Genomic DNA, 15,567 nt, shown 5'->3' with positions numbered 1-15,567 from the left:
TACTGGATTACCTAAAAAGTATTTGTGGGAACTACAGCTAGCAGACAGTGGGTCACATCACCCCCACTGCACTGGCTACTACGGGTGGGAACCACCAGAGGTCTCACGATACGATATCATCACGACACTTATGTCACAAAACCATATTATTGCGATTTCATATTGCAATATTCTGTGATATATTGCAATTACCTTTTTTTCCAGCTTCAAATTTTTCCCAATTTCAAATTATGTCCCCCAAAAGAAAACATGGTCAACATCTGTTTAATCTAAAAAGATACATTTCTGTTTGTTCATCTCACTTCAGTTTTATTGCTGCAAAATGGGATTGCCAAGCAGACAAACTGACCAACACATACAGTATATAATAATAGATCGATACCTGGCGCCTGTGTATCGATACAGTATATTGCCAAGGAAGTTATCGCGATACTATACTTGCTAAATTAATTCTTTTACATGTTCATAAAGCTTAAAACTTAACTCGCTCCCATACATCAGTTTCATTTGTTCCATAAAATGTGGATCAGTGAGCCCAAAACGTGTTTAAGGTTATTTTTTTGGGCTTTTTTTAAATGGCCTTTATTTGACAGGACAGCTTGAAGACAGGAAAGGGGAGCGAGAGAAGGGACGACACACAGCAAAGGGCTGCGGGCCGGACTTAAACCTGGGCCGCTGCCAAGGCCTCGGCCTACAATGGGGCGCACGCTCTACTGGGTGATCTAGAGGTCAACCCTCAAATGTCTTTTGTCCACAACTCAAAGATATTTAGTTTACTGTCCCAGAGGAGAGAAGAAACTAGAAGATATTCACATTTAACAAGCTGGAATTGGAGAATCTTCATAAAAGTTTCATTAAAAGAAATTACTCAAACCAATTATCAAAATAATTGGCGATTTATTTAATAGTTGAAAACTGAAAATTGTAATCAGTGCTTTCTTTCATGTTATGTTCCAGCCAGATCACTTAGGTCCTTCACTGCTTTTCTTTTAAACGTTCCTTATGTGACCCATTAAAGTAGCGGTGAAAGTGCATTCTGTTTTTTACACTCCTAAACTAGCTGCCTCTGGATATTAAAGTGCTCATATTACGCTTTTTGGCTTTTTCCCTTTCCTTATTTTCATGTTCAAGTCCACCCCAAAGTGACTTACCATCTCCAACAGAAAACACTGTTCACTAACTGCTCCAAACAGCTCTATTGTAGTCCAGCCTTTACTTCAGAGACAAACGTGGTCACTTTGGAACACACGTTATAATGCTCGCCTAGCTGCTAGCATGGCACGCCCTCATACTCTGCTTCTGACTGGCTAGTAGTCCTTACCTAGCTACTGTCAGGGCACGCCCTCATACTCTGCTTCTGACTGGCTAGTAGTCCTTACCTAGCTACTGTCAGGGCACGCCCTCATACTCTGCTTCTGACTGGCTAGTAGTCCTTACCTAGCTACTGAGCATGTGCAACTCCCAACAAAGATGTTCCAGCAGTGAGAGGTCTCACTCTGTAGCTAAAACAGAGAGCTCAACACACAGGGTGAAAAGAGGAGCTGCAGCAATGAGCAGTACAACAAAAATATGGTGTTTTTGGAAAATTAAACCATGTAAACCTGAAAATGAGCGCGCTCTGTATTTTTAAAAAGAAATCAAAGACCTGTCTCTTTAATCTGGCTTGTAATTTGTAGTAATGATACAGCATTAGTTTATAAATGTTATCATTAGTTTTTATATCATTTTTAAGCCCTTGGTTATTTTAATTCTGTTGGTTTTTATTTATTAAAGCTATAGTGCGTAGTTTCTGTCGCCCCCATGAGGAATTCTAAGTAATGACAACAACACTGTTGTCGCATCCACATGACACAAGTCTTCCGTAACCGCGCCCCCACCCCTCCCCCAGTGCTAGTAGCCAGGGAGGAGCACGCGAAAGTCGGCGGACGCCACAATCTCCTAAACATAGTCATACCGAGAGATCCAGAGAGAGTTGTGTGGAGCTGATAGTCTTAATTAGCTTTGTAGCAACTCATTGCTGAGAGAGTTGAGTTGATGAATCCATGTTGCTCAAATACAATTAGAGAAGAACAACTAAACCAATTGGGTTTGAAATATTTAATTTTAAACAGTATACATTGCATGGAACAGAAGAAAACAAACATATTTACAGACTAAATAAAGTAGACATTGTTTCTGACCACACCACCCTCCTTCCTCTACCATTCAGTGCTGACAAAGTCCCACAGCTGGTCGCTTACTTCCCGCCGAGATCGCACAGAGGTGTCGATGTCGATGGGAGTCGCCAGGTCTGCACCGTAGTGTACTGCAAGAGCAGAAAACAGACTGACCACCTGAAGCCATGTTAAAAGGACACACAAGATGTAGCCACAAAATAACAGGAAGCGAAAAACCGTACCTCCTTTTAAGATGTTGGGCGGTGTGTCGTACTCCCACTTGATCTTGGTTATATGTTGGTACAGCTGAGCCACATATCTGTTGAGGGAAGATTAAATAACTCAAATCAGAAATACGTCAAACTACTCAGTGTTGGGGAGTAACGGAATATATGTACCGGCGTTACATATTCAGAATACAAATTATGAGTAACTGTATTCCGTTACAGTTACAATTTAAATAGTTGGTATTTAGAATACAGTTACGTTGTTGAAATCAATGGATTACATGACGATACTTCTGTTTCACGAGTTTATTCACTCTTTGAATAAATTAAGGCAACTCCATGCATTTCCCAGAAGCCCCAATATGAAAACGAAAAAATTAGCTATTTGCGTGATCACCTCTGCTTGCCAGCAACCAACCTCCTTTCAGCGTCCAAATTACTCCACCTCCAACCTGAAGAAGCATCTTAAAGTAAGTTATTTTTTTGATTAGCCAAGGGTAGTCGTCTGCTGTAGTTTTACTGGTCACCTTGAAAAATTTAATTTCTTGTGAGGTGATATTAATTTTTTGTACGTGGTGACTAAAGGTAGCACCAGACTCACACTGCTGAAGGGATGACCTCGGTCGTGTCTTCGTCCACCTCGTGCTGAAGAGTCTCGAGCTCGTGTTCGGTTGTTCTCAGTCTCTCCAACTCTCGCTGCACAAATCTGGGGGAGGGTTAAGGATGCTAACAAAGATGTACAGACATTATCTCAGTGGGAAACTAAAGGCGCTGACACACCAACCCAATTATTAGCTGTCGGACCGTCTGGCGAGGTCGGTGACTCGAGTCTGTTCGGTGTGTTCCGTGCCGTCGTCCGTCGGAGGAGCCGTCGGCCTTCATTTTGTCCGATTTGACTTGTTGAATCGACCAGTGGGCAGTCGGCCTCAATGACCAATCTGATTGGTGGAGTGCTAGCCCTTGACTAGCGAATCAGTGCACGAGAAAACCGGAGCTGACAACGCCAGTATCTTCTTATCACTAGCCATCGTATTTTCTTCCGTTCAGCGAGTAATGACAACAACGATCCTTCTTGACTACTATCACCTCTCTCTGATGAAAACAATGACTGACGACAGCGTGCTCTGTGTTTACGAGGTCTAGAGAGATGTTCCGTCAATTCCGGTTTTCATTTTTTGGGCGACAATACAGATTAGCGCTGCCTGCTGTTATCGAGACGTATTACGTCTCGCGCACGTGCAGAACGTACGCTCAAGTCGGCGTCGCTTCAGTGTGTTCCGAGGCACTTTTTGGACCGACTTGGGGAGACAGGAGCCGACTGATCAGCCCGACTGCCTTTTCTGCCGACGGTCGGCCGTCAGGTTGGTGTGTCAGAGCCTTTAGGCGTAGTCATGTTTTCAAATCTCCAGTTTGCTTTTAGCTCTGACTTAATGTAGGGCCCTATGGAATCTGTTTATAGCTTTTTTTAATTCTTAATTTTGCAATTCCGTCCATTATTTGGCATCACTGAAACTATTGGGCTCTACATTAATGCTGCCATCAGTCTGGGACTGGCCCCAGCCGGGCCCTCGTCGAAAAAAAGACACTTGCCACCCGAGCCTAACAACTTTTCTGGGGGGGGGACCCCTGTGTAATGTGCAAAATAATAATTTTCGATTATATTTTTTTTTTGACAGTCAAAAATTTGATTATGCATCAACTATAGACCAATGTAAAAACGCAGCAGCACAGGTACCAGTCCTAATGACCTCAGCATCACAAGAAGTAGAGGAGAGGGACTAGGCAAGGTGGGATTTCTGTTTTTGTTTATTTGTTTGTTTTTGTTTTCCTCAAGACCGCAGAGGGTGGGGGGTGGGAGAGGGTTGTTGTTCTTGTTCAATCGTTTGTCTGTTCTGTATGTTTAAAATATAAAACCAATACAAAACTGATCTTAAAAATGTTTTTGATTATGACACAAACATTTTTTTTCTCATGGCAAACGTAGAGCTGGGTTATATATCGATATTATATTGATATCGTCTTAAATTTTGGATATCATAATATGGCATAAGTGGTGTCATTACAGTAAAGTGATGTCATTTTCTGAACTTACCAGACTGTTGTAACTGTTCTATTATTAGTCATATCCACATTACTGATGATTATTTGTCAAAAATCTCATTGTGTAATATATTTTGTGAAAGCACCAATAGTCAAGACTACAATATTGTTGCAGTATCGATATCGAGGTATTTGGTCAACAATATCATGATATTTGATTTTCACCATATCGCCCAGCCCTAGGCAAACGTATAAAAAGATACTGTAGTTCTGAGTCGGTCATCTGGCTCTGGGCCGTGCACTGCCTCAACTGTTCCTCCAGGCTCTCCAGCTCCGCCTCCCTTTGCTTCTTCTCCTCCTCCATGTTCATCAGCTTCTGGCTCGCGCTCTCCTCCAGCTGAGCCACATCTGGGGAAGGACGGCGACCGAGAGATACCAAAGGAGTAAGAGACTTGGAAAGTTCAATGGATGCATAAACAATGTGATCTGGCTAATTGTGGCTGATATTGACACTATCCAAGACCACATAAGCTTATAATGAACTCCAATAGTAAATCTTAGCACAGCAGAGCAGGGCTGCAATAAATACACTAGCACTTTTTGCACTTCGTACTTTACAGTTTTATACGATCGCTATGACAATCTTTTCAATTATTTTAACAGTTTTTCTAAACTCTTAACGCACCAACACACAACTGGCAAAACACTTCATTTCATTCTCAAAATCACACATTGTAAACTAAACTCCAACACTGATTTTCAAAATACAATAACACACTAACACAATGTCCACCAAAACAATGCAACCATGTCTCAAAATCAAATAATTCTTCCAAAACACTAACACATGTTCTCTTCCAACAGGAACATTTAGTCAATCACTGCACAATGTTATAAAAACACTAACATCACATGGAATTACTGAAACTACATTTGATATGTGTCAGGTCTGCCCTTATACTACAATAATAATAATAATAATAATAATAATAATAATAATAATAATAATAAATTGACCATAGATTGTGTTTTGCACTGCAGTTTTTCACATTTTTGTTTTGTTGGGTTTAGTAAATGTATGCATTTTCTTTCATTTGCTGCAGAAATTCAATACTGAAAATGAATGACCCATCTCAGAGTAACTTTATAGAATGTACGCTCTATAAATAAAAGAAGACAGACAGAATTTTCCTAGTACTCGTCTTCCTCTCCCTCGTGCAGGCATTTTCCTCCTTTGTGTTCGTCTATATTGTTCAAACAGGTCCTCTCTTGCTGTATGTACTACAGTAACATATGGTCATGTGATTGAAAGAACCTCAACACCTGAGTGTGTTTCCTAGATGGGAATCAGCTGATCGATCTAGTAGCTGTTTCTCAGTAGCAATGGAACAAAATCCAGGTGATATATTTGTGTTTCAATTTACAATATGATCAGCTGTTCACTTTGACTTTAGCCTATTAGTTAGGTTTAGAACATGCATCTGTTCTGACATACAGTGTAAACGCATTTGTAAATTGGTCAGTAAAGAGCCATTGTTTTGGTCTTGGTGGAGCTCGTGTGTAAAAGACGTTCAAGCATTTTAAATTTGTGTTAACCGTATGCATTTTGTGTCAAAGCAACAAGAAATGTGTTCATTGTATAGCCTACACAGACGGATGTTGTGCCAACTGTGTTAAGAGTTTAGGAAAGTTGTTACAAGTTCTGAAAAAATTGTCATAGCAATCGTAAAAAACTGTAATTATTACAGTTAATTCTTAGGATGTTGGTGTTGTCTGTGCTGTCATGTGTGTCCTTCTTTTGTGTCCTAGGACGCTTTTCTTTGATCTCATGTTTATGTTGATTTTAGAATGGTTTTTCTGTTACATGTTTATGTTGTGAATAGGGCTGAACGATTTTTGAAAATAATCTAATTGCGATTTTTTTCCCCCAAATATTGCGATTCGATTATTTTAAGCTCTTTGTCTTCTGTATTATTCAACAAAGACAAACAAATAATTTTATAGTATGAACAACACACAATTACACACTAGACAGTTAAATAAGTAAAAATATAGTATATAGTACACACACACACACACACACACACATTTTTTACAGTGCACAGAGAGGAGCTGCCTCCAGCCCCTCCCCCTCGTGAAGTTACGTGCTGCCGTGTGCACTTGTTCAGAGAGGCTATCGTTACGTTAGCATGTTGCTGGTGTTCTTGTTCAGAGAGGCTATCGTTACGTTAGCATGTTGCTGGTGTTCTTGTTCAGAGAGGCTATCGTTACGTTAGCATGTTGCTGGTGTTCTTGTTCAGAGAGGCTATCGTTACGTTAGCATGTTGCTGGTGTTCTTGTTCAGAGAGGCTATCGTTACGTTAGCATGTTGCTGGTGTTCTTGCCGTGGGATTAACTGTACTAATAAAACTGTTGAAACACTGCGGCCACGCTGCTGTGAAAGCTCCCCGAACGTCATTTATCAGTCTGGTTGTTACCCCTCTCAGTGGCAGCTCCTCCACTCATATCTTTATAACGGAGCTAACCGCTAATCAGAGCTAACCGCTAATCGTTACCAACCGAGCCTTCAGTTCTGCGTGTCTGTATCCATTAACTGCACGTATGGACTCGAGCCAGAATAAAACCCTTCATTTTATTAAAATGGCTGTAAAAGTTTTAAACTACAACTCAGAGTTGTTTGAATGACAGAAATCAGCTCAAGGTACGACGTAGCGTTAGCGTGCTATGTTCATGCTTTCTCTGCGGCGTGCAGACTGATTTGCTCTCACGAGTCATGTGACCAAATCGCAGCCTTTGCGATTAGGAAATCGCGTTTTAACATATCGCGATATTATCGAAAATGCAATTAATCGTTCAGCCCTAATTGTGAAGCACCAGATTGTAGCACTATGTCCAAGACAAATGTCCCCTCGGGGACAATAAAGTGTATTCTATTCTACTGTAATACACAATCATTGCGTCGCGACGCGGGCCTGGATGCATCGATGCAGTGATGGACCATAATTGATTATTGTCTACTGAAGTTACTTTGTTTTTGCCTTTTGTCTGTTGTCTTCAGACTCTGCTACATTCAGGAAGTGTCTTTTTTAAGAGCAGATACAATAAAAAGGGGAGTTTACAAATATGGGACTGCTTGAATTTGTTGATCAAAACCATGTGTAGAAATATATAAAAAAATATTGAGGCGGTGACTTAACGTGATATTGAATCAAAGACAGGATAGTCGGAATCAAATCGTGAGATCAGTAAAGATTCCCACCCCTAGAATGTCTTCTGGCTAAATTTAGCCGATATTGATACTACCCAGAGAATAGATGGGGACTCGAGTCTGAGACTCGGACTCGAGTCGCACTTTAAACATGGGGTATACTCGCCTTAGCCGGGCTGTCGAGCGCCAGCGTGATGTCATGGGAGCGCCACAACTGTTTATAAGTGCGCTGGTGGTCGCGACACTAGTTGCAGTCTACCGACTTTGCTATTTCTACGGACTAGAAGAAGGAGAAAAAGGTAAACAACGGCAGCATTGATGTCAATGCTTCGATTTGATTGGATGAGCTACTTCATCGGATCAAGCCTTTCATTCACCATAAAAGATCTCATCTTAACCCAGTAAGTTAAAAGAGAGACTTGCAGTCACTCTGAGAGTCCTGGCATCCGGTCGCCCTCAAACTCATCCATGCTTCCGGTTTCCGCTTTGTCGTGCGCCGCTGAAAAAAATAGAGTGGTGTCGCACACTCAAAATCCTGGCGCCCCAGCAAGATCTACGTCATTTTGATGTCACATTGGCGAGCGACAGGTCGGCTGCGGCGACTGTAAAAAGGCCTTTAGACACCAATGCATGCGAAAATAGGGTCCAAATGACCCTTTAAGAGACTGTTCTTCCCTGGTGGTCTTCACTTTTGTTTTGAAATAGTTATTTCCTTGAACAGAATTGTTCTTATTTTAGCTCCAACAGCTTCCCTCGCCACACCTGCCTGTCTGGGATCGTCCCCTTTAAGTGTCGGCCTGGTGCATGGTCGAGCTTTGCTCCCTGACTCATCTTGTTGCCTGAGGCCCACCCAAGTGATCACCAGGGCTGAACTGCTTCTCTCTCTCTCCCCTTTTTTTTGCGAGCCCTGTTAGCCGAGTGGCAGTTAACCCTCGCCTTAGCCGAGCTGTCGAGCGCCAGCGTGATCTCATGGGAGCGCCACAACTGTTTATAAGTGCGCTGGTGGTCACGACACTAGTTGCAGTCTACCGACTTTGCTATTTCTACGGACTAGAAGAAGGAGAAAAAGGTAAACAACGGCAGAACTGGCAGCAGCATTGATGTCAATGCTTCGATTTGATGAGCTACTTCATCGGATCAAGCCTCTCATTCACCATAAGAGAACTCATCTTAACCCAGTAAGTTTAAGAGAGACCTGCAGTCACTCTGAGAGTCCTGGCATCTGGTTACCCTCGAACTCGCCCAGGCTTCCTGTTTCCACTTTGTCGCGCGCTGCTGAAAAAAAATATAGTGGTGCACGGCCTCTGGTCGCGCACTGAAAATCCTGGCGCGCTAGCGAGATCTACGTCATTTTGACGTCACATTGGCGTGCGCGAGCTCGGCTACGGCAACTGTAAACTGACCTTAAGTCGCACAAACGGTGACTTCAGACTTGACTTGTGAATATCTCTGCCAGGACCACATTATCTCATTTATACACACTGTATATTAACCTACTCTATCTGTAAAGTGTCTTTAGATAACTCTTGTTATGATTTGATACTATAAATACAATTTAAGATGAGATGCTGTCCATTTCTTCTTTATTTGGCAGTAATTATGCTCCTAAACGTAGAGAACATTGACAGCGTAAAAAAAAAAAAAAGTCATTAAATGTCTGATTGATTACTTACCGTTTAAAATCTGTGCCACAATCTTTCTTGTTTCTGTGTGTTTGTCAAAGAGAGCGTGATGTTCATCTTTCACTTGTCTCAGTTTCTCCAGTTGGCTGTTGTTGATGTAGGCCACCAACGCCTCTCCCGTCTCCTCCAAGTCCTGCAACTTATTACCTTCAGCCATTGTGGTGACACTGACAGCTAGAAGAAAATAAATAGGAGAAAATATTTTCTATGCAGGGTGCACTGAGTGATGATCACCATCAAGGCTAGTTAAGCTTTGCGTCAGAGCTGCGCGATATGAGAAAAATATGTGATAACATTGTTGAATATTGCTATAACGATATTGCTTGCAATAAATAATCTGATATTAAATTGCTGCTTTCAGTATTCTGGTAAAATACAACAATTGTTGAATTTAACAATGTTTTTTTTAATAAAAAAATAAAAAAAGGAAACCATTTCCAATATTTTATTTGACAATTTGAACATTGAATCACATCATTAGTTGTCAACTATTAAATTAATCGCCAACTATTTTGATAATCGATTAATCGTTGGTCATTTTTTTTATTAAAAAAAAAAATAAGATTCCTCTGATTCCAGCTTGTTAAACGTGAATATCTTCTAGTTTCTTCTCTCGTCTGGGACAGTAAACTGAATATCTTTTGAGTTTTGGACAAAACAAGACATTTGAGGACGTCCTCTTAGGCTTTGGGGAAACACTGATCCACATTTTTCACCATGTTTTGACATTTTTATAGATCAAACAACTAATCGATTAATCGACTATGAAAATAACCTTACTTACTTGCAGCCCTAAAAATATCAGATTAGTAAACAGGATGTGCCTTTGGACCATTGGATGAATGGTTGCTGATGATGGGTAATGTAGATATTGCATTAAAGATCAGCCACTTCTTTCTACAACAGTGGAGAACCCTTTTGTAATTATGTAAACACATGATGTAATCTGTAATCTGTAACTGCTGACTGGTAGTGTACATTTTAAAGTAAAGTTTTCTACTAGTAAAAAAATCTGAGTGTCTTTTCGCGATGTGTGTATTAGGACAGTTAATATTGAAATCACAATAAACGTCTCGGAAGCAGAGACGGATTCAGAAAATACTGTCAGCCATATAAATCCATCCATGAACAAAGTCCTGTGTGAAAAGGGCGTGGTTTTATGTCAGTTAGCCTAACAGCTGGTTTGATTTGCATTGAGAGATTATTTTATGGAAAGTACCCCATGCCAATCTCTAGGTATGGTAAAGGGTATGTGATGATGTGAGGTATGGTGAAGGGTATGTGATGATGTAGAGGTATGGTGAAGGGTATGTGATGATGTGGGGTATGGTGAAGGGTATGTGATGATGTGGGGGTATGGTGAAGGGTATGTGATGATGTAGAGGTATGGTGAAGGGTATGTGATGATGTGGGGTATGGTGAAGGGTATGTGATGATGTGGGGGTATGGTGAAGGGTATGTGATGATGTGGGGTATGGTGAAGGGTATGTGATGATGTGGGGGTATGGTGAAGGGTATGTGATGATGTGGGGGTATGGTGAAGGGTATGTGATGATGTGGGGGTATGGTGAAGGGTATGTGATGATGTGGGGTATGGTGAAGGGTATGTGATGATGTGGGGGTATGGTGAAGGGTATGTGATGATGTGGGGTATGGTGAAGGGTATGTGATGATGTGGGGTATGGTGAAGGGTATGTGATGATGTGGGGTATGGTGAAGGGTATGTGATGATGTGGGGGTATGGTGAAGGGTATGTGATGATGTGGGGGTATGGTGAAGGGTATGTGATGATGTGGGGGTATGGTGAAGGGTATGTGATGATGTGGGGGTATGGTGAAGGGTATGTGATGATGTGGGGACCAAGGGAACTTTATCAGGATGCATAGTATCCTGGATCCATGTAATAACTGGCCTTTCAAAATAAAAGTCTGCCTGTCTCTATGGGAATTTAACATAGGGGTGGACTGACTTATGCCCCCTGTATTTTAAGGAAGAACATTTATTTATTTACGATACATTATTCATTCACAAAGAAAATTGGTGTCCTTAAAGGTCGGATTTTTCCTCATTTTTTTTAATTAAGGCATTAAGATCAATTTCCAAAAGATGATTTTTTTATTCCTCTTTTTAGTCAACTTTAGCATGGGTGTCCTAATTTTTTCACATGACTGTAGATGGGATTAAAACTGGAAAGTATGGTGACTAAGTGCTACTGAAGTGGAGATTTCTGGCTCAGAGTCTGAGAACAAAACCTTTAAAAGAACATTTTAACTAATACATATCACCATGACACTTCCCCAGATTATAACTGACAGACATCTTTTTGTATTACAAGTTTCCTGAAATGTTATGTTTAAATATGCAAATACGGCATTATCTAATGCTAGCTTTTGGTGAATTTAGGAGAAATCTACAGACACAAATACACAAAGTAAGTAAAATAAACACCTACATACAGTGGTGCTCATAAGTTTATGAACCCATGCTAAAGTTGACTAAAAAATAAATAAAATAAAAATAAATAAATAATCTTTTGGAAATTGATTTAATGCCTTAAAAATTGGTGTCCTTCAAGGTTGGATTTTTCCAAAATTTTTTTAATTAAGGCATTAAGATCAATTTTCAAAAGATGATTTTTTTATTCCTCTTTTTAGTCAACTTTAGCGTGGGTTCATAAACTTATGAGCACCATTGTTATGTATTTATTTTGGATGTTTGTTTCCACTAGTCTGAAAGAAGACAAAATAGCAAAAGCAAGACGCAAAATTGCCCAAAATCTCAACATTCAAAAATGATGTTTTTGCCTGTAACATAGTGTCTTCTCTTAAGAATATGTTAGCAGTGTTTCTCAAATGGGGGTCCGTGTCCCCCTAGGGGTACTCTGGAGGACTGCAGGGGGTCCGTGTCCCCCTAGGGGTACTCTAGAGCAGTGGTTCCCAACCTTTTTTCCTTGGCGCCCCCCCTACTTATGTCTAAGAAAAGCTGAGCCCCCCCTCCGAAACCGAAGGTGAGGTAACTTTCCCTTACTCTCTTTTTTGATACAGAGGAGTTATCAGCACTTTTATGTTTCTCCGCCATGTTTCGTTCATAAAATAGTGATGCCGTGGTGGCAGGAAATACGAGGATGATAGCAGCTAGCAGCTGACCTGATGACAGCAGGGTCCCAGGTTAAGAGGTCCCGGAGGTTTGGCCTACTAAGTAGCCTGCCTACAATTTTAAGCGAGAACAAAAATATATAGTTTTTATACAGACTTTTGTATACATTATATATTCTAGTGTATTATCATAATTTGTTTAACATGTGCAAATATTTTTTTTTTTACCTCAACCTCAAACCAGATAAAGACTTGCGCCCCCCCTGAGATCTTTGCCGCCCCCCTTAGGGGTCCCTGGACCCCAGGTTGGGAACCACTGGTCTGGAGGACTGCAGGGGGTCTGTGTCCCCCTAGGGGTACTCTGGAGGACTGCAGGGGGTCTGTGTCCCCCTAGGGGTACTCTGGAGGACTGCAGGGGGTACGGGGTTCGTTTTTTGAAGGTTTTGCCTCTTGTTTTGACCTATTCTTTCCTTTCTTCCTTACTTTTTCCTACTGTCTTTTTTGTCTTCAAAGTTTGTCACTTTTTCGAAGTAAGTCGCTTATTTGAATTATTTGTCGCCCTAGTGTTTCCTTCTACTGTTTGTTTTCAAAGTTTATATTACTATTTTGGACCTATTCTTGTCTTACTTCCTTCTTTCTACCGTCTTTTTCCAAGGTTTTGTCGCTTATTTAAAAGTTGTTGTCTCCTTTTTCCATCATCATCTAAATGTTTTCCAGGTCCAAGGCTGTAGTTTAGTAAATCTGTCTCTGACATCGCTGTATTCTTCCTCTTTATTTCTTTTTCTACCAAAAAGGTATTCGTGCTGGTTAGGGGGTACATGGCTTAAAAACACTGTTCAAAGGGGAACATTATTGAAAAAAGCTTGAGAACCAGTGCGTTAGAGCAGTGTTTCTCAAACTTTTTTCAATAATGTACCCCTTTTGAATTGTTTCTTTAAGCCAGGGGTCACCAACACGGTGCCCACGGGCACCAGGTAGCCCCCAAGGACCACATGAGTAGCCCTCAGGCCTGTTCTAAAAATGAAAATTGAATACTGATATTATCTGTTTCCCACCTTGTTAAGTCATTGTTGATAATTATTGATAATGAGAAATCATTAACGTAATCAGTGTCTTCACATAGATGATCATTAATAATCATATATAACTAAAGGCAAACTGAGCAAATTGGTTATTTCAGAAGAGTGTATCAAACTGGTAGTAGAGTTTAGATTCTCGGCCCAAGCCCGAGTCCGACCCGAGCCCGACACGACCTCGGGTTGGGCTCGGGTCGTTATTTTCCGCCACTATCCTCGGGCCGTGCCGGGCCCTTGATCAAGCATTTTTTTAAATTTTTTTATCCATTACCTATTTAGCCTAATTGGGTGGGGAGAAAGCTATGCCATAAATCAGAAATATTATAAATATGTATATATAAGCTATATAAAAGTAACAAATGTGTACAAAATTTAGGCTGCAGTTACAAAATGCAGCACTTCATGCGCGGAGTCTCCTCCTCTCGCACGCATCACACCGGGAGCTTGAAGATGTAAAGAAAAAAAGAAAAACAGGAGAATTAACTTTGAGCAAGTGTAGAGGAAAGTCGGAGGTATGGAAGCAGTTTAAACAAGTCGTGGGCAGTGACAACAATATGTTGTTCATCATGGTTTCTTTTTTTTACGTTTCTTCATTCAGATCATTTGCGATCCGTTCCATTCTGAATAAACTAACAGCAGTTTACAGCTTCGTCCTTGTTGAATTATTCTAAACAGATTTCTGTAGTTCAAACAACTCTGAATTGTAGTTTTGAACGTCAGTTATAACGGCCCACGGATTAAAAAATTGTCAGGTTTAAATCGGGCTCGGGCTCATAATTACAGTTAATGTGTCGGGCCGGGCTCGGACGCAACGTGCTCGGGCAGGTTCGGGCTTGATTTTTTGGGCCGATCTAAGCTCTAACTGGTAGCACTTCCTATGACTCAGTACCCATGAAGTAGCTCTCAGTTTCTAAAAGGTTGGTGAGCCCTGCTTTAAGCCAAGTACCCCCTGACCAGCGCTAATCATTTTGGTAGAAAAAGTCTATATAAAGAGCAACAGTACAGCGTTGTCAGAGATAGATTTACTAAACAACAGCCTTGGACCTGGAAAACATTTAAATGCTGATGAGAAAAGGAGACAAAAAAACTGTAAAAAAAAAGAAGACAAAACCTTGGAAAAAGATGGTAGAAAGAAGGAAGGGAGTAAGGCAAGAATAGGTCGAAAACATATACAGTCTATGTATCAAAAACTTCTTAGAGAAACCTAAAATACGTCACGTTACGCGAGAGAAAGAGTACCACACATGCACTTAGGAGACTAACTAACTTAGGACTAACTTTAGGACATTTAACGTTATATGATAATACTTTCCAACACCGACCACGTTTTGATGAATTTTTAATGTAAATGTCAAAGCAACATGGGCAGGTATCCAACACATAACGTTGTTTGTTTACAACAGTGCGGTGTAAACGTTAGCTAACGTACGCGGCTAGCTAGCTAAACTGTGACAAAATGATACTGACAAACAACACAACTCACACACAACAGTGTCAACTCTATGACTAACTTGTAACAACAATGTCTGCGGGAAAAAATATGGTACTTTATGTTAAAGTGAAGCAGCAAACATACCGTACAGCTCTTTCCCCTCCCGGAATTCAAATCCAGACTGAACGCTGAGCGGAGCGCGCCTTTTCTGCTTCCGCCTTGCTCATTGGCTGATATCGCGGAGCCTCTCGCGAGAATAGCGCCCCTACTGGACGGGAGTAACCTATCGCGAGAATTATATTTCTGTTTTCCTAAGTTTATAGAGTAAATAAAAACTCAAACAGCCCTTCTTTTCTCATGATTTGTTCCACGTTCCTTTTGTTTTTCATGCACATTTAGTTAATCTTATTTAGTTTCAGTCTTGATTGGTACATTTCCTGATTTTACATTCATATTTAGTGGGGTAAAATGCACACTAAACTTCCAGCTAGTACTCAATTCTTAAAATGTTAAGTCCAACCCCAACACACAAGTTCAGGTTTTAATTTGTTGTGTTCATTCAGTCATTTATGTATCGTTGAAAATAAATTAATGAAACTGAGCAGGGACGAGAGGAGAATTTCACAGCTATTAATTACTTCTATTCAGTCC

General features: G+C 40.7%; 1 protein-coding gene across 1 annotated transcript; it reads right to left on the bottom strand.

Moving 5' to 3' along the window:
- Positions 1-2,029: 2,029 nt before the first annotated feature.
- Positions 2,030-15,166, bottom strand: spc24 (SPC24 component of NDC80 kinetochore complex). Its single transcript, XM_031321090.2, has 6 exons — positions 15,061-15,166; positions 9,305-9,487; positions 4,687-4,831; positions 2,985-3,089; positions 2,399-2,475; positions 2,030-2,305 (listed from the first exon to the last, which is right to left on the bottom strand). The coding sequence occupies exons 2-6, from the start codon at positions 9,468-9,470 to the stop codon at positions 2,199-2,201; spliced, it is 600 nt and encodes a 199-aa protein (XP_031176950.1). The 5' UTR covers positions 9,471-9,487; positions 15,061-15,166; the 3' UTR covers positions 2,030-2,198.
- Between the last annotated feature and the right edge of the window lie 401 nt (positions 15,167-15,567).

This window comes from Sander lucioperca, chromosome 21 (assembly GCF_008315115.2).
Source record: "Sander lucioperca isolate FBNREF2018 chromosome 21, SLUC_FBN_1.2, whole genome shotgun sequence".
In the NCBI taxonomy this organism is placed as follows: domain Eukaryota; kingdom Metazoa; phylum Chordata; class Actinopteri; order Perciformes; family Percidae; genus Sander; species Sander lucioperca.
The sequence above is the reverse complement of the archived record's forward strand: the minus strand, read 5'-3'. Positions and strand labels throughout refer to the sequence as shown.

Bases quoted from the DNA above. Each gene is read 5' to 3' on its own strand.
- spc24 (XM_031321090.2), bottom strand. From the start codon at position 9,470: ATGGCTGAAGGTAATAAGTTGCAGGACTTGGAGGAGACGGGAGAGGCG. The intron at 3,090-4,686 runs GTATCTTTTTAT...ACCCTCCCCCAG, and splicing joins ATGACCGACTCAGAACTACA to ATTTGTGCAGCGAGAGTTGG. The intron at 2,306-2,398 runs GTACGGTTTTTC...CTGCTCTTGCAG, and splicing joins GCCCAACATCTTAAAAGGAG to TACACTACGGTGCAGACCTG.